This window comes from Vanessa atalanta, chromosome 14, assembly GCF_905147765.1.
Source record: "Vanessa atalanta chromosome 14, ilVanAtal1.2, whole genome shotgun sequence".
In the NCBI taxonomy this organism is placed as follows: Eukaryota; Metazoa; Arthropoda; class Insecta; order Lepidoptera; family Nymphalidae; genus Vanessa; species Vanessa atalanta.
The window spans coordinates 7,776,990-7,801,214 of NC_061884.1; the positions used below are offsets into that span (position 1 = coordinate 7,776,990).

Consider the following 24,225-nt stretch of genomic DNA (forward strand, 5'->3'; position numbering starts at 1 on the left):
CGCCGTAAGAATTTTTAACCAATCTTTACATCGTCAATGCGTCACCAACTTTGGGAACTGAGATGTTATGTCATTTGTGACTGTAGTTTCCTGGGTACTTTATCCCTTGTAGGTACATTTTCACTGAACTCAACTTGAAAAGTTACATTGATATTTTTTTCCATGCAAAAATGACATAAAAAAAATCTTAAGTCCTTGGGAACACCGTAAGAATAAATAATTATTTTGAAATAACTTTATGTCTTTAAGACTAATATGGGATACTAAATTTAGTAATCATATTGTATATAAGACGGAAATTATAATTACAAGGAAATTGGTTTTTTACAAATTTCCAGTTTGTACAAAATATAAGCAAATATATATCAAAATCACTGCTGGATCTGCTTTAAATTACATGTAATTTGCTATTATTGACTATAAGCGTTTAGTGCTATGCATGTATTATATATCGATCGATCGATTATATATATTGATAAATAATGAGTGCTATGTGTATAATATTTGTGTCATTACGAGCGAATTATAAATAAATGTAAATGGTTATAAATATTTCAATGCATAAGCAAAATTACAACCAAAATCTAATTGACTTTGTAATATAACCGCAGTAGTTAAGTGCGAGTCGAACTGTTATATTGAGTATTCCGTAAAATACAAATAATTTCGAAAAAATAATGAAGAACTTAAACATAAACATTGTTTAGCCGGTGTTGGATTGAATAATGATTTCTCTATTAAAAAATGTATTCCAACCATAACAGGAAAAAAGCCAAATAAACAACTTTAGACAGCAAATTGATGCGATGTCGTTGGTCAAGAGTTTGATTAATCTATGATATTCACTGTGGATTTGCGAAAAAATGGCGTTTTGAACTTGGACGAAACTGTTATAGGAATTTTGGAAGTAAAATTAAAGAGGAAATAAGTGGTTAAGCGCAAAATTGTTGTATTATAAATAAATATATATTAAGCATAAAGTCTTAGTAGTACACAAAGCTGAGTTGTCGCATGAATGAATCGCATGAAATACGTAAATCTAAGGTTTGTTTATCTTTTTTCTTACTACCATTGGAATAAAGGCTATATGTTATTATTAATTTGACAACACACAGATGAACATACCAGACGATGATTTAACTAGGGGCGACTAAACAACATTTATAGGTGAAGTCGTAAATATAAATATTTTTTATTGTAGTTTCCTCAACATATTTTTGGAAGGCTAGTAGTAAAATGTAAGCAAAACTTGATAGTATTATAAATATTATAGAAGCGTTTTACCTTTATTGTTTTAGTTTTAAAGTAAATAAAACATCTAACCCATTTAATGTTACCACAGTTTACTCCAAAATTATTTCAATCTGTGCTAGAATACCAAACTTTAGCAAACTAAATGTCATACATAGTGTTTGACCTTTAGCAGTCTTACTAAAATATGCATATTTTCAAATCGATTGTACTTTCTCAAATAATCGACCGTGACACACGGACGGACGGACGTTTAACTCTCACCACAAGTGTTTTCTATCTATAGACACGGAACCCTAAGCAGATTTCATCCTTAATATTCTTAAATATGTTGTTATCATTACCGGTTGCTTACTATATTCATATATACCTACTTTTATTGATTTAATATACTCACCCAAAATTAGGCGGCGCTAAGACTTCATATTTCTAAATTTATAATACATTCCTTTGGTTATATTTTATTATTTAACTTGAATGTCCTAAAAAATATTTAATAGTAGCTTTATAGTTTAAGAAGCATTACATTTAAAACAACAATAAAAAATCCACACCAAAAACATTATTAACAGGTAAGTTAAGTTTACTGTTCCTTATATTATAATTATTTAAGAATATTTTCTTGACACAGATTATAAATTTCAGAACACCTAATACACTATGTATTATAATACACACATTTAATTTATTTTAAAAGAAAAAAAATGTAGAATTTGATATATTCTAATATATTACTAATAATCTAAAGTAATCTATAAGCCTGCTAGTATGTATTAGAAAAAAAATCAAAAGCTTAATTCAATAGAATTTGCACAAAAGATAAAATTAACTAAAACTGATGAGATGTATATTTTTTAAAGAACTGTTCTGACATAGTCACTTAAATTAATTAATTTTATTAATCTAATTAAAAATAAAAACAGTCTTAAAGTAGTCGCCGATAACGTGTAATGTCTAGTCTTATTAATATTATAGTGAATTTAATTTTGTACATTTTATGTACATTTATATGATACTTAGACGTTTAGTTTATTTAATCTTTGTGCAATTCTATTGGTTTATACAATACCTTCCAAATATTTGAAATAATATAGATAAGCTACAGATTAAATAATTATTTAATGCTACCGCTAAGTCACGTCAATGTCAAAAAAAACAATACAAAGCGCAAGATCACCTGGCAAACGTCCAACCATATAATTTGCGTAACGTATCTTCACAAACTTCATATATCGAATGCACTTAATTACGACTCACTCACATCGCGTTCAATGGCTTCACTTCAAAATTTCTAACTAGAAATATTTGCATATTAACAATGTGCATAAATAGGGTTCCACTTTCTAATGTGTATTTTTAATCTATCCAGCATTCACTTCCATCTTAACTGGTCCACCATGAAGTTAGTACAGTAAATTTAAATTCGTGTAACTTTCCACAATGATATTTATATCTCACATAATTAAATAGTTTATTATTTTTTTACTAATATATACTTATAGCGGCTATAATCTTTATAAGCTTTAAACAGGTATTTTGTTGATTTAAAAAATATAAATATATATTTTAATGCGTAATTTCCAAGGAACTGTTCCATACAGCCTTAATAAAAACATTTTGACAAATTTAAATTAATAAAGTAAATAAAATATAATTAGTGCCATACACATACATATATATACATATTAAATAAGACTTATTATTATTTCACTCAAAATATTATTTCTTCGTTAAGAAATATGAAAACACCACACCACTTTTATTTTTTTTTAAACTTCTGTTAAATAAAATCTACCCGCAGTGCAATTTCTAAAAATAAATCACAACAAAGTTCAAATCTGTTTAAAACAGTTCAATTGAAAAGTTTTAACAAAATTATACGAGAATAAAACATTTGCTATTTTTTTTTAATTGCTCTAAAGGCTCTCAGCGTCGCTGCCTTTATTTATTACGTATCAGGCACAGGCACACTTTAAAGCCTAAGTTCTATGAATACCGCAAAGGCCACACATTCATAACTCCGTGTTATCGGGAGTATTCGCGTGATTTTCTAAGTCGAGTAATTGCTTTATACGTTCGACACAAAGGTTTGAGCCTTCGTGTGCTTCTTTGGCCATCTGAAAATAGAAAAAAGTTTTGTAAAGGCAAATGAATTAACTCTTTATTCACACTGAAGACGTATCGGTTAGTAATAACGAAATCTACATTGTGAAAGACACTATACGAAATAGTATTTAATATTAATTTTATAATTTGGAATTTTATATTAGCTTAAATATCATAATCTCGTGTAACTCACCAATGAGAAATTCAAGAAACCGTGCGGTAGACCCTCTAATACATCGAGGCCGACTTCGTTGCCGAGACCCTTCAGCTTCTTAGCGAACATCACGCAGTCGTCCAGGCACGGGTCTAGGTGCACCGTCTGAAACAGAATTGCATTTTAGTAGTATATCTTTGGAAGTATATACAGGGTGACTGGTGAATGATTCTCATTCGAATTATGTAAAAAAAAATGGTACTTAATTTTTGACCAAATTTCCGTATAAATAAATAAAGTGTGGACACGTTCCCAGCCTTGCCGGCGGCGCGTGCGGCGGCGTGCTGATACAACACCACGCCGCCGCACGCGTGTGTCGCTACCCCCAACCCCCGCCCGTTATTACTTATTAGTAATTAAGTATGGCTTATCAATACACAAATGCAGAATACTTGGCCAGTTACAGAGTATGTCAATAGAGAGGAGTTGAAATTAAAAATCACTAGTGCTTTCGAAACTATTAAAAGTGACCCATTCGTATTAAATAGTGTGAAAGACAATATGCGTAAACGTGCCGAACTGTGTATCACACGAGAAGGAGCTCACTTTGAACATTTGTTAAGGTTAGTGTAGTTATGTAGGTAAATAGGTAGTTTAATGATTGACAATTGTTATAAATAAGTATGATTCCATTTTTAAATACGCCGGAAATACCAAGATAGGTAAACAGTTCATATTATTTTTTGTGTCAAGTTCACACCATTTACCTAGTCAATAAATTTGTTGCTTAAACGAATGAAATATCTTGGTATTTTTGCCTGTCCTAAGCCAGGATTAAAGTATGAAGGGAATTGGATCATTTTTGTTTATCTAAGGTAGCCTGCTACCCTGTTAACACGCGGCGGCGCGCGGCGTTTGGATGTAGGTAAACTACCGCGCGATAACTAAATGTACCTACCTACATAACTGTTTTGTGTCGATAACGCAGCTAGGGTGTTCACACGATGCCTAATTAATTACATAACTTTTGGTTAACTTTACTTAGAAGTTTATTAATATTTATGTTATATTAATTTTTATTTTGTTATATATGATCGTCAAATATCACGTCCTCAAGTATCGATAGTAATTCACCAGTCACCCTGTATATACTTCTGTTAGCAGCGTTGGGAACACATTCTATAAAATTGGAGACCGTAGAGCGTATAGGTCGGATGGATTACAACGTCTCGTTAGTAGACACAATTGTTAAATAATAACTAATGAATTATATGCGATTCACTCGTGACAATGGTTAAAATACAGATTTTTTTATAGTGATGTCTGGCCTCGGTATTATCAAAAGTAATGTTGTTTCTTTATTGGAGCGAAGTTCTTTTACGCCGCTTACAGTAGAGTAAACTGTCAGTATTGTATTGAACCTAAGAAAAAAGCGTTTTGCCCCCAGGGCGGAAATCACATTGGATTTTTAATGACATTTTTATATTTAATTTTATGTCATGTATATAATATCTAGCGTTGTTAATTTATTTTATTGTATCTGTTATTTAATACAAAATATATTGCGAAAGCAACCTCGTTCGAACACCGTGTGTTCCATAATCCTCTTTTGTATCATAGATTTGTTCTTCAAAAGATTTTTTTATGAAAATTATATTTTATGATGATTTCCATGATTTATCTCAATACTTAAGGAAGAATTATCTTTATTTTAATAAATTAAAACTGACCAATATCCTAACAGGTGGGAATCTTTTGAGTAGTTCGTCGTCGGCCCAGTACGGCGACAGCAGCGGGTCACGCGGCACGGAGAATATGAACTCGTCGGACGGACTGCGAGCTATTAAGGCGTCCAAGTTAGACCTAACGGCTAGTCTGTAGGCAAATGCATAAAATTTATCAATTATTTTTTTATACAATCTATCGCAATCAAGAGTGTATAGAAAGTTGCAAAATGACCAATCGCAGCCCTAAACCCTAAAAAAAAGTAATAAAACAAACAAATCTCAAAAGTGTGTGTGTGAAGGATTTTATAAGTAAAAAATTAAAAACAAAAAAACTGGGGTTTTTCAATGGTTATAGATGACATAATAGTTACCTATTCAATCTAGTGTAGTAGTCTAGTGTCCTTGAAATTGTTAATAACAATTAACTTTGTGAATTAAAGATTAAAAAAAAACAATGAAAAAATTGCTAAACCTCAAAACTACTCTTGAGCGAATATAATAGCAATAATACACATTATTACCTTTAAATTAATTACAAATTACAGGCAAATAAATTATTTTTGACATTTTAATGAAGTACTTACTCTTCCTGGGACGGTCTTATATTATTTGAACCCGTGATAAATGCCAGACGGGACGACATCGCACCCATTAGACCCGTTGCTGCTTCACTTATACTAAGACAAGAATTTACAAGTATATCAAGCCAACATAGATACTATATCATGTACACCACACATAGCCACTTCAACAACTACTAGAAATAAATTAATATACTTTTATTGAATTTACAATATTAACCTGTAAAGCATTGTATAAACAAGTATGGATTGTAAATACATTTGAAGAAAATATATCAACATTTACATTTTGAAGTAGGATGCGATCAGTAGCTTTCGAAATAAAATAATTACAATTAACAAGTTACAATTTCTTTTTTTTATTTCCGTCCTGACTTGAATGAGAATGTATCTTGTGACTTCTAGCTAAAATTCATATTTGAGGAAAATACTCTTCATGATTGGTTATATTTTCTGTGTTTCATCCATCGAGATATAAAAATATAACTTTAATGAGAATAAAAATGCCTTTGAAATCAAGTAATTTTCCTCAAGGCGTCTTCCTCCACCTTTTCATACTAGAAAGTAGATTGTAAACAATTTTTATAACTAAATATACCTTCGTATTGTGCTTAACTTTTCCTTTACATGTGCACGCGTCTATATTTTATACACCTAGCAAAAACCATGCAGAAAAACTCACACGACAAACAATCCACACGAACACACATATCCAAATATACATCTACACACAAAACGTATATCCTATAGCTTGTTTAGTATTTTAATGATTGTATTGCACACAATTCGAAATTCAAACTATCCACTTACCGTGTCTTTATTCTTTTTTTATGGTCTTTGTTCTCTCCATCGTGTAACAATGGCGGTTCACCTATCAAAGTACTTGAATTTTCAGATTCCGGTTCTCTAATGAAAATAAGAATTTCTATATCAACATTTTAATTTTATTAGCAATCTACACCCGTGTGGTCATGGATTGTCATACGAGTAGTGACAATTCTTCATGGAGAACATGACATTTCTAGTATTCCCCTTTAATTTATTAAATACTCTCTATCCGTTTTAATTCTGCCACATGTGTATTCCGCCAACCTGCATTGGAGCAGCGTGGTGGAATATGCTCCAAACCTTCTCCTTAAAGGGAGAGGAGGCCTTTATCCCAGCAGTGGGACATTTACGGGCTGCTAATGCTAATCCGTTTTGGCTCCACACGGATACGATAAGGGTATATGTAAGGGTATGTACATTTACATTGAAGAATAAACATAAAAAGAACATCGTTGACGTATTCGGCAATAAAATGCGTGTATTATATATGTAAACACTCCTCTTGAATCAACGTGTTTATTAATGAAAATCGCGTTAAAATCCGTTGCGTACGGATAGACGTAGAGATGAAAGATATGTAATTACATTTATTTAGTGCTGCCGCTTGCATATTGAGTTTGGTAATGAGCAACATTATGGAAAATGTGTGTGTTGGTAGCATTGAATGGCCAACTCAAGCTCTACAAGTTATGTAATGTATTATTTATATTTACAATATTGTTTTTATTTCAATTACCAACACTATTATGAAAAAATATATTTTATTATATAAAATAATTGTCTACGATTTCACGGTCAAACCACTTTAACGAATTTGATGAAATTTGATATGAAGTGAGCTTCAAAACCAAATAGGTTCATTTACATCTAACGTTTGACCAACCAGATATGCGAGAGAAGTCGTGAGCGACTACTATTTAGCTAAGAAAACGCAAAACTCTAAACCGTTTTTGAAACAATCGTTTCAAAATTCAAAACTTCGTATTCTAATAATAGTAATTAATATTAATACCAAACGAAACGCTATTAAAACATAAAACAAAAAAAAAACATTTTGAGCACAAGTGTTCTAGGTTAGTTCGTTTGTTAGGTTAGTTCTACATTTACAAAGAAAAAACACGTCAAGGTTGAATGGAAAAATATACGAAAATAGAAGTCCAACTTAGACAAACTATTCTTTATTGGGTACCTCTGTGAATGTAGGTTCTTGTTTGGTTTTACAACTGGAAACTTCCTCCCCTCGGAATCGGTATCGCTGTCGAAAACGTACCGCTCTAGGAAGTCTGATACGTACTGTTGTGACTTGTCCTCCGTTGGTGTTATACCTGCTGAATATTTAAGAAATATTAATAATATACGTGTTATTATTTATTAAATTATAACACGCTCTTCGAGTTTCTGCGACATTTGCTAGTGAGATAACAGGTCGACATAATTTTTATACACATGCTTATTATTTATCATTAAGTACAGACTAGTATATTTGCATATAATAAATATTTAAGTAATTTTTTTTTTCTATAAATTTTATTATCATAGTAAAAAAAGAAAAGTTTAGTTTGCTAATTACATGCTTTTTAAATATCTGTAACGTATTTTTAAATTAATACCTTTTAAACAAATATGTATTGTGCGTTATTATATATATATATTTTAAATATTTAAAGATAATACTTACATAAATATATTATATGCAATCTACGATTATCTGTCTGGTACGCTTTTACGGCACAAACCATTGAGTTGAATTTGATGAAATTTGGTAAATAAAATTAAGAATCCTTAAAATTGGGTATTGCTAATATGATGCGGGCCACCCTTGCGTACCGGCAGCGGTGTGCTCGCTCGTCAGCGAGGCGGCGCTGATGGTGGTGTCGGACGACTGGCGCCGCTCGGAGCCCGACTTGTGCGCCTGCAGCTCCGCCAGGTCCGACGGAGACACCTCCTCGAACGACGACGGGCCCTCGCTGGCGCCCTCTGTACGGGGCGGAGCACACAATACAGCTAGCCGACAGCCCATTACAAATTGATTTGGAAAGTTATTTTGTATTTTCTTCATGGCTTTAAAGTGGGAGCCCTTCCTCGTTAATTTATGATATGCTTTCCTACTTCCCCAAAAGACATAATATACCACAATGAATTTTTCTTTTCCGTTAACCAAATATGTACATATATCATCAATAGCTACACGACTGGTATGGCGAGATTTGATCCTTATCCTTACGATATTGTGGTATATTTGTGGTAGGGCTTAGTGCAGGTTCGTCAGGTTTGAGAACCTGACGAACCTGCACTAAGACCTCAATATTTCATGAGTGGGTGAGCCCACTCATCAAATATTCTTCCGTCGAACAGCAAGAATTAACATCTAGTTTGAAGGTTGAGTGAGCCAGTGTTACTACAGGCACAAGGGACATAACATCTTAGTGTGCATGGTTGATTGCATTGGCGATGTAAGGAATTGTTAATATTTCTAACAGCGCTAAAGTGTATGGGCCATATACCATCAGGTGATCCATTTGCCCATCAGTCAACCTATATCATAAAATATATAATACTCATTCACAACACGCGTGATAATGTTTCGTATAAACGTTAGGTTTGGTATAACAACATATGTTAATAGCTAACCTTGTGATGGACTAACTTTAAGAAAGCCGTTTCCTTCAACAGGCGTTGTGGCATTCGATGTACTATTTTCTTTACTTGATCGTTTCTCCACTTTGCCTCTTGCGTTTGGACTTGCATATGCTGTAAATACGCATCATAATTATGCATGGAATTGTAAAGAGAAGGGATTTTTCTAATGTAAATCATAATAAGTAGCTTATCTTGGCAATTTTACTGAAATTAAATATAGACAATTTACATGATAAACCTTCAATTAATCTTAACCCACGTATGTCGTATAAGGGCCTAAGGGATGATTTGTTCAGTGCATCTATCAATAGTGCACGAAAGAGTCTCAATGATCAATATAAGGGCAGGACACAAAAAAAGCAACTACACAAACAACACTCAGCAAAACCTTTCCCAAGGTAGGTTGTGATCGAAAAGACAGCTAGACAGTATGTCTGTCAAATTATTGAACGTCCTGTACGTTGCTCTGCGCCGCTTCTAAAATGATCCCAAATAAATGGGTAAAGGATAATCGAATTATATGATAATGGCAGTAACGTAAATGATGAAATGTGTCGTGTGAATGACTTCAGAAGATTTATTACAATACAGATAATAAACTTTTAATATGGGGGTATCGTCTATTAATATGGGGCATGTAATATCCTTTCACCTTACCTTTAAGGCACCTCATCATGAATCCAAAGGGCAGAAGCGGGTCCATCAAACATAGCAGTCGGGCCGGGCTCGGGATGAAGCTCACGAGCAAGGGAGCGTACGCCATGAATAGACCCTCAGGCGGACGGAGACCGGCTTCCAGGATCTTGAGCGTACAGCCCGCGATCAGATTTGCACCGGCCGAGTCACCGGCGAATACTATTCGTTTACCTGTGAATATAAAACAACATTAGTAATTGTAATAATGATATTCATATATTCCTAAGTAGAAAGGCTTAAAGCTTAAATTAATTACTAGTGAGATTCAAATGGAAAATATTAAAGCAAATGTTCGGATCCGTAAATTTTTAAGCACCGTAATGGCAGATTTAATATAATTATCATAACACATTCTTACCAGTTGTGCCAATTTCCTTAAAATTATTTATCATCCAGCAATAAGCAAAGAAAACTTCTTCCAAGGCTCGCGGAAAGGGTGCCTGCGGCGCGAGACTGTAGTCCACTGACAGAATGGGAATGTTAAGTTTAGAGGCCCATTCCCTGAGATAAGTCTCGTGGGACTTCGAACTCTGAGCCACGAAGCCACCGCCGTGACAATGGAATATTATACCCTCTGCTGGCGGAAGAGTTGAAGAACCTTCGCCGGCCTGAAATTGTATGGTACAAAATTTTATTATCTAGAAAAAAATATTAAATATGCCTTATAAAAGGTAATGCGAAATTTTTGACGAAAATCTTAGAAACGTCCGATCAGTATATTTACCATCAAACAAACTTCTTATCGATAAAATTTTATCTCTTATCTATAAGGAAAATCTATTTTATGAAGCTCTTTACTTGTAAATTTCATAATAAAATAGCGAAATAAAGTATTTGTTTTTTGAAATTTTATGCTGCTTAGGAACCTTCAACAACTAATATGGAAAGAAAATATCAGATTGAAATTTGATAATCTTATCTCGTTTTCTGAATTAAAGAGATATTTTATAATTTTTAATAAAAAATTTCAATTGATTAATTATTTTTAAATTCACCTTCTGCTGTGTTTTGTAAGCTGTGTAAGCCGTGCTGTATAAGTAAACATCAAGAGGAAACCTGTTAATTAGATAATTTGGACGACATTCACTAACCACGGATGGTTGAACAACCACTAAAATCTCATTTTTAACAGTGGTGGTCTGTGCCCAATATTACTTTAAATAATGACAATTTTAATTTAATTCATAAATCGAATACACTTACCATACCAATTCTCTTATTAACACTGATCAGTCGAACATTAAGCCCTTGTAATCCTATATGAACGGTCGGTGGTAGTATTGTCATTTCCTTCCCTTCATTCGTAGTCATCACTATAGGCTCCGGTGGTAACGTTATTATCTTATTAACAGCCACCGTTGATGACATTAGACTCGGAACGCGCTTCATAATCTCTGCGAGATAATTAATAAATTAATATCAATAATTAATTTTATTAACGCCTAGATTGGTTTGGGCCAAAGTTGCTAAAGAATCTTTGTAAATTTCTGTTTTAGAACAGCATTTGGCAAGACTATGGATTATATTTCTAACTTTATATAAACTATAAAATACGACACCGATAAAAAACAATTCTCATCTCATAAATAAACTCAAGCTTTTAGCTAGTTTGCAAGGTAAAACAAACTGTATACTAAATTTTGTTAGCTTTACATAGATTAAAGAGTACTTATTTTATTATTTAATCTATAGCTTTGATTAAATATATATTTGTTCTGCTTCGTAAATGCTATGTAGTGAAAAATATTTTCTATTCTCATATAATGTAATTTAATATCAATATTACCACTTAAGCGTGCGTCATGCGCATAAATATTTATACAGTAATGAATTTATTATTTACAATCAAGATAAATCGTATGAATGAATTTATTATCTCGAATTTCATTGAATATCAAATTGGAACCGCTTATGGCTAAAGGTTATTTATTGTGAGATTATTTTTTATTCAGTGCCATATTTTATGTAATTTCATGACGATCGATAATGCTGTCGTGTACAGGCGTATGGCTTGTCTTGTGTTATTTTATTTATAGGATAGATTATTATTTTCATTATGTTATATGTTTTATATACACAAAAAAGTAGAATAAAAATACAGTTATAAACTAAAATGAAATTAATATACTGATGTGCTTCAATAACAGTAATGACTGAAAAAATATACCCTATAATACATATCAAAAAAATATATAATTGGTAATATTGTCCGTTAATTCCCTATTATGATATCTAAATTCTTATACAATCCTATCCGACCTGTCGTAAGCACATGAAGAGAAAACTTTACAAAGGTGCCACACCTTTGGTACCTCTTAACGCGTGGCACCACTTTTGCATCCCTTGCATTAAGACTTATGTCTGTATTTATTCTACTACAGTGTATTAGAAGGGTACGGAAACAACAATACAAATTATTCATGTATCGTAGTATAGAACCTAATAGGGAGCCAAACGCACTTGCATCATAACTTAAATTTTATTAATATTATTTATTAGAGTGAATTATTACTGTATGGCAACGAAACAAGAAAAAGGCCACTATTTATAAACAATTAATTTAATTAACAAATAAAGAAAAAATAAATCCTCACCGCTCTCAGCTAGAAACCAAAACGCCTTGCAGAATTCCACACTCGCAGACTGACTGATATTGACGATGCGTCTCGCTCGCATCTCTGGATCTATTAAATACTGCCCCCCCGTCCACACGGAACTGATGAGGTTACCGTGGCTGTAATAGGCTTCGGAGAAACCTGCCATGCATATGGATATACCTTTGAGTATACCACGCATTGATGGCAGGAACTGGAATTTAACACACGACAGATATAATATATTTTACTAAATTAGTTTAAAAACTATTTTAACTGCATATATCCATACAACATATTTTCACTTTTAATTCATAATTTTCCGTGATATATTAAACATAAAGGTACATCAGATTCTATATTAATATGCTATTTTCTACTCTGTGGTTGTTCTGATACGGATTGTAGTGGAGTATAAGTGTGCGGCTTTGCTTTGCGTGTTGGGATGGTCAGGTGTCAAATTATTTATGTTCTATATCGTTTTTGTATCTCTGACATCATGCATGGATAATTTCATGACGTTCGGTTGAGTAATGAAGACGTGAAATATTTGAATTTATAATATTATTTAGCTGATAGTAATTCAAACCCAAGCAAGCACCACTGAATTTTCATGTGCTTAATTGTGTTTATAATTCATCTCGTGCTCGGCGGTGAAGGAAAACATCGCCAGGAAACCTGCATGTGTCTAATTTCAAAGAAATTCAGCCACATGTGTATTCCACCAACCAGCATTGGAGCAGCGTGGTCGAATATGTTCCAAACCTTCTCCTCAAAGGGAGAGGAGGCCTTAGCCCAGCAGTGGGAAATTTATAGGCTGTTAATGTATGCATGTTAATGATAGTAATTTCCTATTTTCGTAGCATGTAAATCTATAAAATATTATATAGAATAATATAATTATATTATTCTAAGTTCTATTCTAGTACATACATATGTATGTAGTTATTTTAAAAGTGAATTCCATTTGAGGATTTATTTAAAATAAGTATTATCAGAATCAATATTCATTATAGTGTGTATCTAATCCGAAGCTATTGCGACAAAGTTGCATAATATATTGATAAAAAAAATCCAAAATATTCATTATTACACTTATTGCTTACTAACCTGAAACCCAAGACATCTTCCATAGAAACAATACTGATTAATCGTGTCCGCTTGCGAGAATAATTCCTCAGGTGAATGTGGCTCTATAGGAAACAGTTCTCCCGGAGCTGCCCACGAAAGCAAAGTTTGGAGATGATGTAAACACGTTCCCAGGGACGCTAGAAGCTGGCCACATGATTCCACTTCCCTATAAGATAATCTCATTTTAAGATACTTTATCATAGTAATTTATTTTACAAGGATTTTTGAAACGTCATTTTACAAACACGTTTGAGCTAACAAATTATTCCTCTCTCGGTAGGTACCATCCACTCATCATGTATTAACAGCTAAACAAACAGCGATACTCAGTATTTTGTATTCCGGTATGTAAAACTGTGTAACATTACTTGTCTGTCATTAATGCCTCTCAAGGGATATAACATCTTACTTGCCAAGAATGGCGGCGTAAGGGATGTTTAATATTTATGACAATGGCAATGTGTGTAGGCATTAGTGACAATTTACCATAAGGCGGCCAATTTTTACAGACAACCTTTTCATGAAATAAGCACGGAGTGAACTCCGTGTTATACCGAAAAGAATCAGGTTACTAAGTACTACAATTTAATGTATATGTTCACGTAAGCCAGCGAATACTAAACCTATTCCTTGAATTTATTAGTTAATTAGGAAATATAATTTTTATTTATTGGTTTAGGTATAACATGTCAGTTCGTAATTATATTTACTTTAGTATATTAAATCGCTGCTTGTTACACAATCAAATTCTATATAATAATCTATATCTCTTATATCCTACTATGTACGTATTAGTCAACGTCGTAGAAAAGGAAATCATTTGCAATACGCGATATCTATACGTCACTGGTAATTCTGTAGACCAATTAATCGCAAGGCGAATTAGACGTACATCGAAATTTAAAATAACTTGTCGGTATTCTTGGTAATATCGTAGATGCAAAAGTATGTTAGTTGATGTGTACCATCTAATAGCGCGCCTTGTTGGTTACACCGACTCGTATGCCGTGACGGCAAACGTTATGACGCTCTCGTATGGGGTCATGACCCCTCTCCGCACCGCTCTTAATACTTTGAGTGGGTTGCGCATATACATACTATATGCTTCTTTGCTTTATTAATATTAATATCATTATAACAAAAAGTACATTTTAATAACGAATATCTTTCTGTTTATTTTATTCAATATTTGTATATTGGTAGTCTTTAATTATTAATTATTTCAGTAATCATAAATTTCCAAGATAAACATAAATACATATGGAATAGTTCCGTAAATTATGGATTCGAGAGCGAGATAGGTTTAGGATATAAACCTATTAGTTGAAAATAAAATATAATGTTGGCGTTAAGTCCACTTCTCTTAACATTTACTCTTAAGATATTATAGAAAACATATATTTGCAGTCATTTCACATTTATAATGTCTGGGACGAATCACAAGTGACCTACTTACGTGGGTATTGTTTAATCATACGTGTTTTTTTTTAATTTTCCACAATTAGTTCAGATTGTTGCCGTATATTAGCTATAGTTATTTAAATAAAATTCTGGCACAGAATCAAACATTTCCGCGTTACGGGATTATTATGGTGGAAAAATCATTTGCGATAATTTAAAAACAGTTTTATAAATTACAAAAGATACTAGTATCTAACTAGCTACGTTTTTGTTTATTCGAGATTTTAGTGATATTTTCTTTCAAATATTTTGCACAAATTTTCCACCACCACCACCATTTTAATGTTCCAATGGTAAAAAAAAACTGTAAGATGTTGTTTAAAGGATTAGAAGGAGGTTGTATTTGTCTTCGCATCTTTTCCTGGTCTCATATGTAATACGTAAATTTTTCTTCTTTTCAAACAAGTACGAAAGTAATAATAAAAAAAACAGAATGGAATCTGCGATTTTCATATTGCTTGACGGCTCGTATACAAATTAGAACTATTTTGTTGCCTTAAGGAACGGATTTAAGAGACAGTGCTCTTATTTTAAGGAACTTTTTTTTTTTAATTTTCTTTTAATTACAGGCAAACGTTTAAATTGGAGTATTTCTAATATGAAGTAAAATATATACACAGCGTTCTAGAAATTATATTTTTAAATTCTTCCAGATATTTCCTATTTAATTTTTTTACACTGCTATAATTATAATAATAAAAAAATAAAAAATAAACAGTCACGAGACGTTACACAACAGTTTATGAGTTGATTTTCTTTCGCTATATTTCAGAAGTCTACTTCATCGAGGGTTCAAAATTAAATGTCGAATAATATACCAAAATAGGTCTACAATTTACCAGCTTTTCCTCGGCTGTACAATACTTTCCCCTGAAAAATAGTTCATTTAAGCCGACCATAATAGCGTTCAAGAGACGTAAAACCCGCGTCATTAATTTCGCTTTGACAAAGCAATTCTGCTCTCCGTTGTGTGTAAGATATTTTGAGTGTTTTAAAAACATTTACATTAAATATTGTACCTAAATGACATTTACATAATTTAGTATAGTTATCACTATATTCTAATATAAAAAGTTATTTATTAAAAACGTTTTAAATATGGGGCGATTCTAAACTATTTGTGCATTTGGTAGGACTTTATAAACCTGTCTGGTTCCGTACCTCCCATCAGATATTCGACCACTAAACAACAGTACTTAGTATTTTTGTGGTTTTGTTTAAAGGGTTACAGCCTCTGTAACTTAAGGTGGCACATTGGAGAGTTGGTATTTTTTCTTAAAACCAATGTCTATCGTGAACACTAACCATCAATAGGCCAATATCAACAATGGTTTAAAAGTGATTGTGATTTTGAACTTATAAAAGAACCAGCTTATCTATCTTTCTTGTACTCTGTGGCTTGTATGGCATCGAGAATAGAAATAACTGATATTAGGTAACTAGTTGTCACACTCATCTTCGCTCGCGTTTATTGCTCGTCAGGTGTTAAGCATAAAAAAGTTTGTCCATGGAGTTCAAGCCTACTTCATACCAAATTTCATCAAATTCGGTTTGCCCGTGAATGAGAAACAGTAAGTTGCTTTCGCATTTATAATATTAACATAGCAATATAGTCGTGAACATTTCAATAACTATTTATATAAATAATGTATTTTTAGTTTAATTGTCGGTTTTTGCTGAGGCGACGACTATTTTTGTTCAAAGATAAATAATTATTATCAAAACCCACATTGTGGATTTTTTAAGCGGGAGTAATTATGTTTTCGTATTTATTTCGTCTTTGAGTATGGAACGCTGTCCCAGAATGGTAGTTTTTAATTTTTACACTAGTTTTTGTTAATTGATTAACATGTATACCAGATTTTGAGTCAATCGCAAGCATACAATTTAATCTAATTCCAAATTCTTTATTTAAATTGATCATAAGAAACATTTTTAAGTTGTCATGTAAAGCTGATCGGAATTTAGATTCAACAGAGAAGAACCGGCTATAAATTTAGTAGTTACTGATGTTCTTAAATAACATACATTGTCATCAACTATACATATGTACATCATTCAATTAATAGGTCATGTATCGAAATCCACGACCACGAACACGCATTTTTATCATATATATTCTCATTGTGTAATAAGCCTTATCTATTCATGGTTTTATTTAAATTTGATTATAAGCAACGATAAAACATCTGAGGATTTTTTTATTATATGTTAGTATGATATTTATTGTCTCCTATATTTTAGTAGGTACATTCTCTAAGCTTCTGTAACTAATGTGAGCCACTCTAGTTAGAAAAAATGAAAATATTTCTCAGCTTCCTAAGTAACTTCCTACAGTAACTTATTCGGTGTTGTAAATAGTTATATAACAATAATTATTTACAACACCGAAAAACTTTTAAGTAACGTAAAAAAAGTATTCAAAATTATTTGTTTGTTTTTATGTTTGTTAGTTTTTATGTTTTAATTTTTTTATAATTCTTCATGTGCCCGGCTGCGATGAAGAACATCGTTCCAGACATTGAAACCGAACTTAACGACGTGACAATATCGCATAAAATACCGTCATATATTCGGCTGTTCGGTTGAATCGACAAATATTCGGTATAATAGGTTATGGTTATCATATTACTTAATAATTCAATGGTAACATAAGACTTTTATGATTGGAATAAAGCTACCAAAATAATACTTTTAAAATACTAACAAACAAAAACGTTGACGTTCTGATATATAAAGTAGCAATGCCCCATTTTAAGCAATTATTAATATTCCTATTTACCCCTCCAATTAGGTTTAAAGCTTGTGTTAGAAGTGGGGACGACAATAGCCCAAGGTAACAGGTCGAACCTGCTACTATTTACATCTATTGACGCTTCAAATATATTTTAAGAAAAAAATAAAAAAAATTACTCACTTTACAAAGTAACCTTTACGAAAGAGCAGCGCGTCTCGTCCAGTACATACTTGTCGGCTCAGTTTAAGTCCGTGCAAAACACAAGAGTCAACAACCGAAACGAAACTCCGATATCCATTACCCGGAGACTTGGCATCGAAGTCGTATGAAGGTGCTACCTGCAATTGAAACAATAATTAAAAATATTAATTATAAATACAACAAATACATTGATATCAAATTCTAGACTAACAATGCTGAAACGGAAAAACAAAAAAAACCGGAAACCATGTGGCTCACACGACACAAACAATCAAATAGACAATAAAACCAAGAGGAACACCCGTATCAGTATATTATACTAAAGATGGAATTTGCCACATTTATTTCGATAATAAATATGCATTGTATTAACTAGAGGTCATAATATTATTACAAGACAGAGCTAAGATATGGTATATAAGACATATAGATATATATAGTATATGCTTTAGCTACTGAAGCTGAGATTCATAAAGATACTTTAGAAGAATTATCAAACAGTGAAAAAGAAGATGAAAACATAAAAACGCATTAAAATGGGTTGTCGAAAAAATCTGACATTCTCACACAATTAACTTCGCATATTCAAGAAGGATTTTCTAATAACTTATCTACTCTGGCTTGTTTTTTGGACATAAAAGACGCGTTTAATAATGTTATTGTTACTGAATCTATTCAAAACCTTGATAATATCCGCGTTGGTTCTTCTAGGTATTTGTGGTGCTATCTTATTGAAAGGCATCTAAAAGTTATAGGTGATAAGCAAGGTTCAGATATAGTAAGAGGGACTAATATGGGTTTAGCATAAGGAGATCCAAGTTCTACACAAATATTCAATATTGGAACTCGAGAAATAACAGAAAACAGTATAGGTATCAGATGTATTTAGCAGTAAATATGCACATGACTTCGTGTTGTATATAAGGGTAGCTAAGGGTAGGAACTAATTTTCAATATGCAAAGTGCTATTAATATAGTTTATAGTATTACAAATGAAGCCTGATTGACTTAAAACCATCTCCTAGTAAAACTAAAATATGTTTGTTTACAAGACAATGACAATGACGACCTCCGTGGTCGAGTAGTGTGTACACCGGTTTTCATGGGTACGCCACTCTGAGGTCCCGGGTTCGATTCCCGGCCGAGTCGATGTAAAAAAGGTTCATTAGTTTTCTATGTTGTCTTGGGTCTGGGTGTCTGTGGTACCGTCGTTACTTCTGATTTCCATAACACAAGTGCTTTAGCTACTTACATTGGGATCAGAGTAATGTATGTGATGTTGTCCAATATTTATTTATTATATATTTAAGGCGGCGCAAAATCAAACAAGTACAGACTAAAATTCATTCGGGTCAAATTGTAGAAGTTGTAAAAAATTACTATGTACTAGGGCGCACTAGGTCCCCTGGACATCGGCGAGTCCCACAAACCCCCCATTTCACGTGGGGGAAACGTGTTTAGCTCGGTTTATATTTATAAAGCAATATAATATAGAACTGTAATGTGTCGCAGCTTACCTATAAAGAACTTTAAATATTAAAAAATATTGTACCTACCGTAAGATTTATATTACCACCTTGTGGATTTTAGCAAGATGGAATATAGATAGAATTGAAGTTAAAATACAGACAGCCAGAGTTATTTTCGCATTTATATGGGTAGATAAGCAAAATTTATAAATTTATAATGATAATAATACACTAAATGTATGCTTTGAAATAACAATAAAATTTAAGAAAAATCTTTTTACACTAAGTTTTTTTTAATTACCAATTTAATTGACCTCTAAACTCTACCTCTGACGTAATCATTCGACTCCGAAATTTTTAATTTATTAAAATAAACAGATCTAGCTATATTACAACCACTGATCGAATATTCGCTTCTAAATGAAGATTATCTAACTACCTTATTAACTACTTTGACATAATGACCTATTTATAGAAATTTATATACAACCCATAAACATATAATATTGCCTATGTTGGCCTTGAAACTTATCATAATGGGAACATTTTATAATAATAATCACTAAGTTTTTTTTTGTCTACACTCATAATAAAATATTAGCAAATAAAACTATGTAATTCGTATTATAAGTTAATGCAATAAGTATATTTTTGAACAAAATATATTTTTGCCTCTTATTGATTTTTTAATTAGATTTCTTAGTAATTTTCTCAATCAAAAGCATCGTACTGTAAAGATTACGTATGTGCACGTGGTATTTAAAAAAGTTTGTCTAGACAATGTTTGGGTCGTAATCTTAGCAATACGCCTGTAGATTGATAGCAAAGGTTATCTGAATGAGTAAAATAAGACATAAGAATTTAATTATAATCAGAACATTGATTGGCGCTCCTTTTTTGGTTGTAAGTGCAGCCCGTAACAGCAGTAAAGATAACGAAAAACCTAATATTTGTTAATTTGACCGTATAATAGTAACGATTCTACATGTATGAATGAGACATTGTTTTTACTTTAATTTAGATCTTATGTCAGAACAACAGATTTCATAGTTTGTTGGACCAACTTATAATTAACCTAAGACCCCGGAAAATATTTAAAGCTAGCTACTTAGCTAACGAGGCAGTTAAAGCACGATAAATTTTAATATATTAATAACAAAATATATATTACTAATAAAATAATTATTACAAAGGCTTGGATCCATGACTAATGTCTCAAAAGCAATAAATATTAATAATTAGCACATTATATTGTACAGAATTATTTACTATCATAAACATAAAGACGTAATTGATTGCATGTAAAGGAATAACATTGAACACGTGTCAAACTTATCTGTGGACAGTGATGAACAATCAAAATTCAAATCAGGGCAGGCTGCTTAAACACGAGATTGACCTTTTTTGTTCTCAATGTTTATAAATTTAATTGTTTTGTCTGTAAATTATCTGTTAAACTTGCTTTTCAAACAGGACAAAAAAAATTATGCCAAAATAAAACACGATATAAATACCTTTCGTGACATTGAGACAGTTATGTCATATTGCAATCACTATATATGCCACTAGCTGTTGCCCGCGGCTTTGCTCGCGTGGAAATTGGTTATAAATGATTTAACAGACTAATAAGACTTAAAATATTACGTTAATTTAAGACCTCTTTGTAAACCACATGTGGTTCAACTTTCGTGGGCTAATTCCAAGGTTCTAATTTTGATATTTTAAAGCTCGGTGATGATGAATCAGTAGTATAATATAATTGGGAATAAACTAACTTTTTTTTTTTAAATAGTTATGAATATTTAAGCCGCGTTGATAATAATAAATTATTGAATAACTTGCTTTATTTGTTGTACGGTTCGTAATAATGCCAAAAGGACAAAGATAATTTTGGGAAAATGAAGTATCTATAAGTATATAATAATTACCTATACATGAAAAAAAATCGAATAATCGTAAATGTCGAAGGTGTTTTGTTTGTTTTATTGAGATAATTCTTATTAATTTTTCATAAATTAATTATTAACTATGTGTCAATTCCGAATAACATTTTTTGTGTCAAGTCCGTATAATTTTAATATTATTCTCAAATAGGATAGGTACCAGGAATAAATTGATATGTTATGTGATGTAGGAATACATAATTTCATTGCCAAAAGTTATTTTTTTGCAAATGATTAGAGGTGACGAGCAAATCGGTTTTCGATTTGATCATGTTTCGTAACAATAGGGATTAAAGTTCATATCAATACGAAATATTAATCAATCTAGTCACATAATTTAGTTAACAGTAGTTAGAGTTACTATTAAGTGATCGTTTATTAATAATGTGAGCCTCAAAAAAGTTGGTAGATGGTTTGGAAAAAATCACGAAACATTATAAACAGGATGTCGTGAGATATGACGTGTTTTTTTTTTTGAACGCTCAATTTCTAAGGCGGCACGTGACTCGACGTTGCCTAACAATTTTCCTACTAAGAATAATCGTAAGCCTTAAGTCTGTAAGAAGGATGTGCCAGCTGTGTGGACTGTACAAAGAAAAATGTTACGGTAAATCTAAATTTAGGCCACAGGCAACTTAATGATTCCAGATGAGTCCATGAGTACATAATCTGCAATAGCGCAATCATTTACGGGCCGCCTCGCGAAGTCGTAGGTTCGATCCTGATCCATGGACTATTATGGTCCGCACTCCTAGCATAAGCTTAAAGCTTAAATGTAGAAGGAAATCAGAATATTAGTAATTCCTTAAACCGGGGCATTGCTTCTATTCTTTCACGCATCCTGACGGGACAATTGATTGCTATATCGAGAAACATTCCCTTTCTAAGATGTTGCTAAAATATTACGTAATTAATGGATGACCCTTGATTACTTAATTTACTAATGTAATGATCCATGATTAGGGTGTGCTAGGCTATTGCATCTTTGGGTTATGATGCAAATTTGTAAAAAAAAGCATCAAAATATAAAGATGATTAACCAAGCAGACATACAAGACTTGTCATTATTACAAGCATTTGTCATACAAATGTAAAACAACATGGTTTTCTCATGGGCCTGGTTTTATTTTTATGTTTCTATTTCATTTTAGAAAAATGGGCATGATTTTATAAAAAAATATTTTTTCAAATGGTTGCAAAATATAAATCAAATCATAGAGAAGTTATGTACACTAGCTTCCTTAATATAAATTATTAATATTTAGCAATCGTATCATCTCTTGCACGGAGGTGAAGGAAAACCTCGTGAGGAAACCTGCATGTGTCTAATTTCAACGAAATTCTGCCACATGTGTATTCCACCAACCCGCATTGTAGCAGCGTGGTGGAATATGCTCCAAACCTTCTCCTCAAAGGGAGAGGAGGCCTTTAGCCCAACAGTGGGAAATTTACAGGCTGCTAATGCTAAAAAAAAATGCTAATGCTAATTGTATGCATACAGATCAGGATGGTAAAAATATTATATATAAATTTATAGTGAAAACAGCTCTATTTGTTAATTATGATAATGAATGGATAAAAATTATTACTTAAATATATAATGATGTGCAATGAACAGTTAAAATAGTTGTTACTTAGTGTTTCTGACCAGTATGCCCAAAACCCAATTTAGGATTGATAATATATATTCATAATTCATGTATATTTTGTATAATATGTAACATATAGTAACTGTTATCCAAGGGGATAAATATAGTACATTAAAATTATATTTATAATGTACTTTATCTGTCCTTCTGTTTCAACGAAACATTTACAACACAATGGAAATTCTTTCAGTTAACCATAAAAAACTTTTAATAACCTACACAGATAATGATAACATATGTCTTAAACAGACAAAAAATTAACAAAGTTTATGCAACAATATATAAATTTAATGAAGGCCACCATATTTGCAATCATTATTACCTACCTATGGCTTACTGCCTTTAATTTTTATCGCAAAACAATAGTATTAAATTTACCCTATTTTAATGAGAACATTTATTCAATTATTCTATTTTAAAAGTGGAATAATAATGCGCATGATGTTTACATACCTTACGAACGTGATCAACGAGAGGCCAAACAGTATCTATATGATCAATCAGAGTCATAAATCCTTGGTAAAGCCGCTGTCCATTTTCACTATCATCAGGATGAAAGTAGGTAGCATTATTCTGACACGAGTCTTTTAAAGCCTCGTACATAGCATACGTAGGAGGAGCACCTTCGACAGATTCCTCGCAGCATAATGACGCCTTCGCAGGCGGATCCGAAAAGTCCATTTTTTTATAAAATTTTCCGTTGCCGGTGGTAAAACGAAAACCACGACTGAACAATCTAAGTTTCATCTGCAAAATTTTCGTAAGCATAATGAATAAGTTCGTTAAGCTCTTAAAGAAATTAGCACTCAATGTATTTACAAAATATTTCGCGAGCAAATGACATCATATTGTTCGTAGAATACTGTTTGTAAAGGTCGGTGTCAGAAATATTTAGTTTAATTTGACAGTACTTTACGTTTAGATTTGTTGCTATTATTCATTGCTAGTTTAATTATATTACGTATTTTTCCCGTATATAAAATGCCTGACGTCTAAACTGAACGAATGATAAACAACGATTGATTAAATGTCATTGACAGAAAATGACATATAACCA

General features: G+C 32.1%; 1 protein-coding gene across 10 annotated transcripts; it reads right to left on the reverse strand.

Moving 5' to 3' along the window:
• Window positions 1-2,246: 2,246 nt before the first annotated feature.
• Window positions 2,247-24,169, reverse strand: LOC125068590 (hormone-sensitive lipase). Of its 10 annotated transcripts, none has more exons than XM_047677779.1 (16): window positions 23,988-24,169; window positions 23,622-23,915; window positions 18,087-18,244; window positions 13,688-13,874; window positions 12,578-12,791; window positions 11,187-11,377; window positions 10,342-10,591; window positions 9,945-10,154; window positions 9,279-9,398; window positions 8,475-8,624; window positions 7,942-7,972; window positions 6,630-6,725; window positions 5,823-5,915; window positions 5,242-5,386; window positions 3,551-3,676; window positions 2,247-3,368 (listed from the first exon to the last, which is right to left on the reverse strand). In XM_047677779.1, the coding sequence occupies exons 2-16, from the start codon at window positions 23,913-23,915 to the stop codon at window positions 3,264-3,266; spliced, it is 2,370 nt and encodes a 789-aa protein (XP_047533735.1). In that variant the 5' UTR covers window positions 23,988-24,169; the 3' UTR covers window positions 2,247-3,263. The 10 variants fall into 10 exon arrangements, with proteins under 10 accessions (XP_047533735.1, XP_047533734.1, XP_047533730.1 ...); XM_047677778.1 differs by having other exon boundaries at window positions 7,942-7,975; XM_047677774.1 differs by having other exon boundaries at window positions 7,837-7,975; window positions 24,130-24,148.
• Between the last annotated feature and the right edge of the window lie 56 nt (window positions 24,170-24,225).

What these genes read in the sequence shown, in the direction of transcription:
- LOC125068590 (XM_047677774.1), bottom strand. Translation starts at nt 23,915, where the DNA reads ATGAAACTTAGATTGTTCAGTCGTGGTTTTCGTTTTACCACCGGCAAC. An exon ending in TCGTTGATCACGTTCGTAAG is followed by an intron (nt 18,245 to 23,621) that starts GTATGTAAACAT and finishes TTTCAATTGCAG; the next exon opens with GTAGCACCTTCATACGACTT. An exon ending in TTGGTTTCTAGCTGAGAGCG is followed by an intron (nt 11,378 to 12,577) that starts GTGAGGATTTAT and finishes ATTATCTCGCAG; the next exon opens with AGATTATGAAGCGCGTTCCG.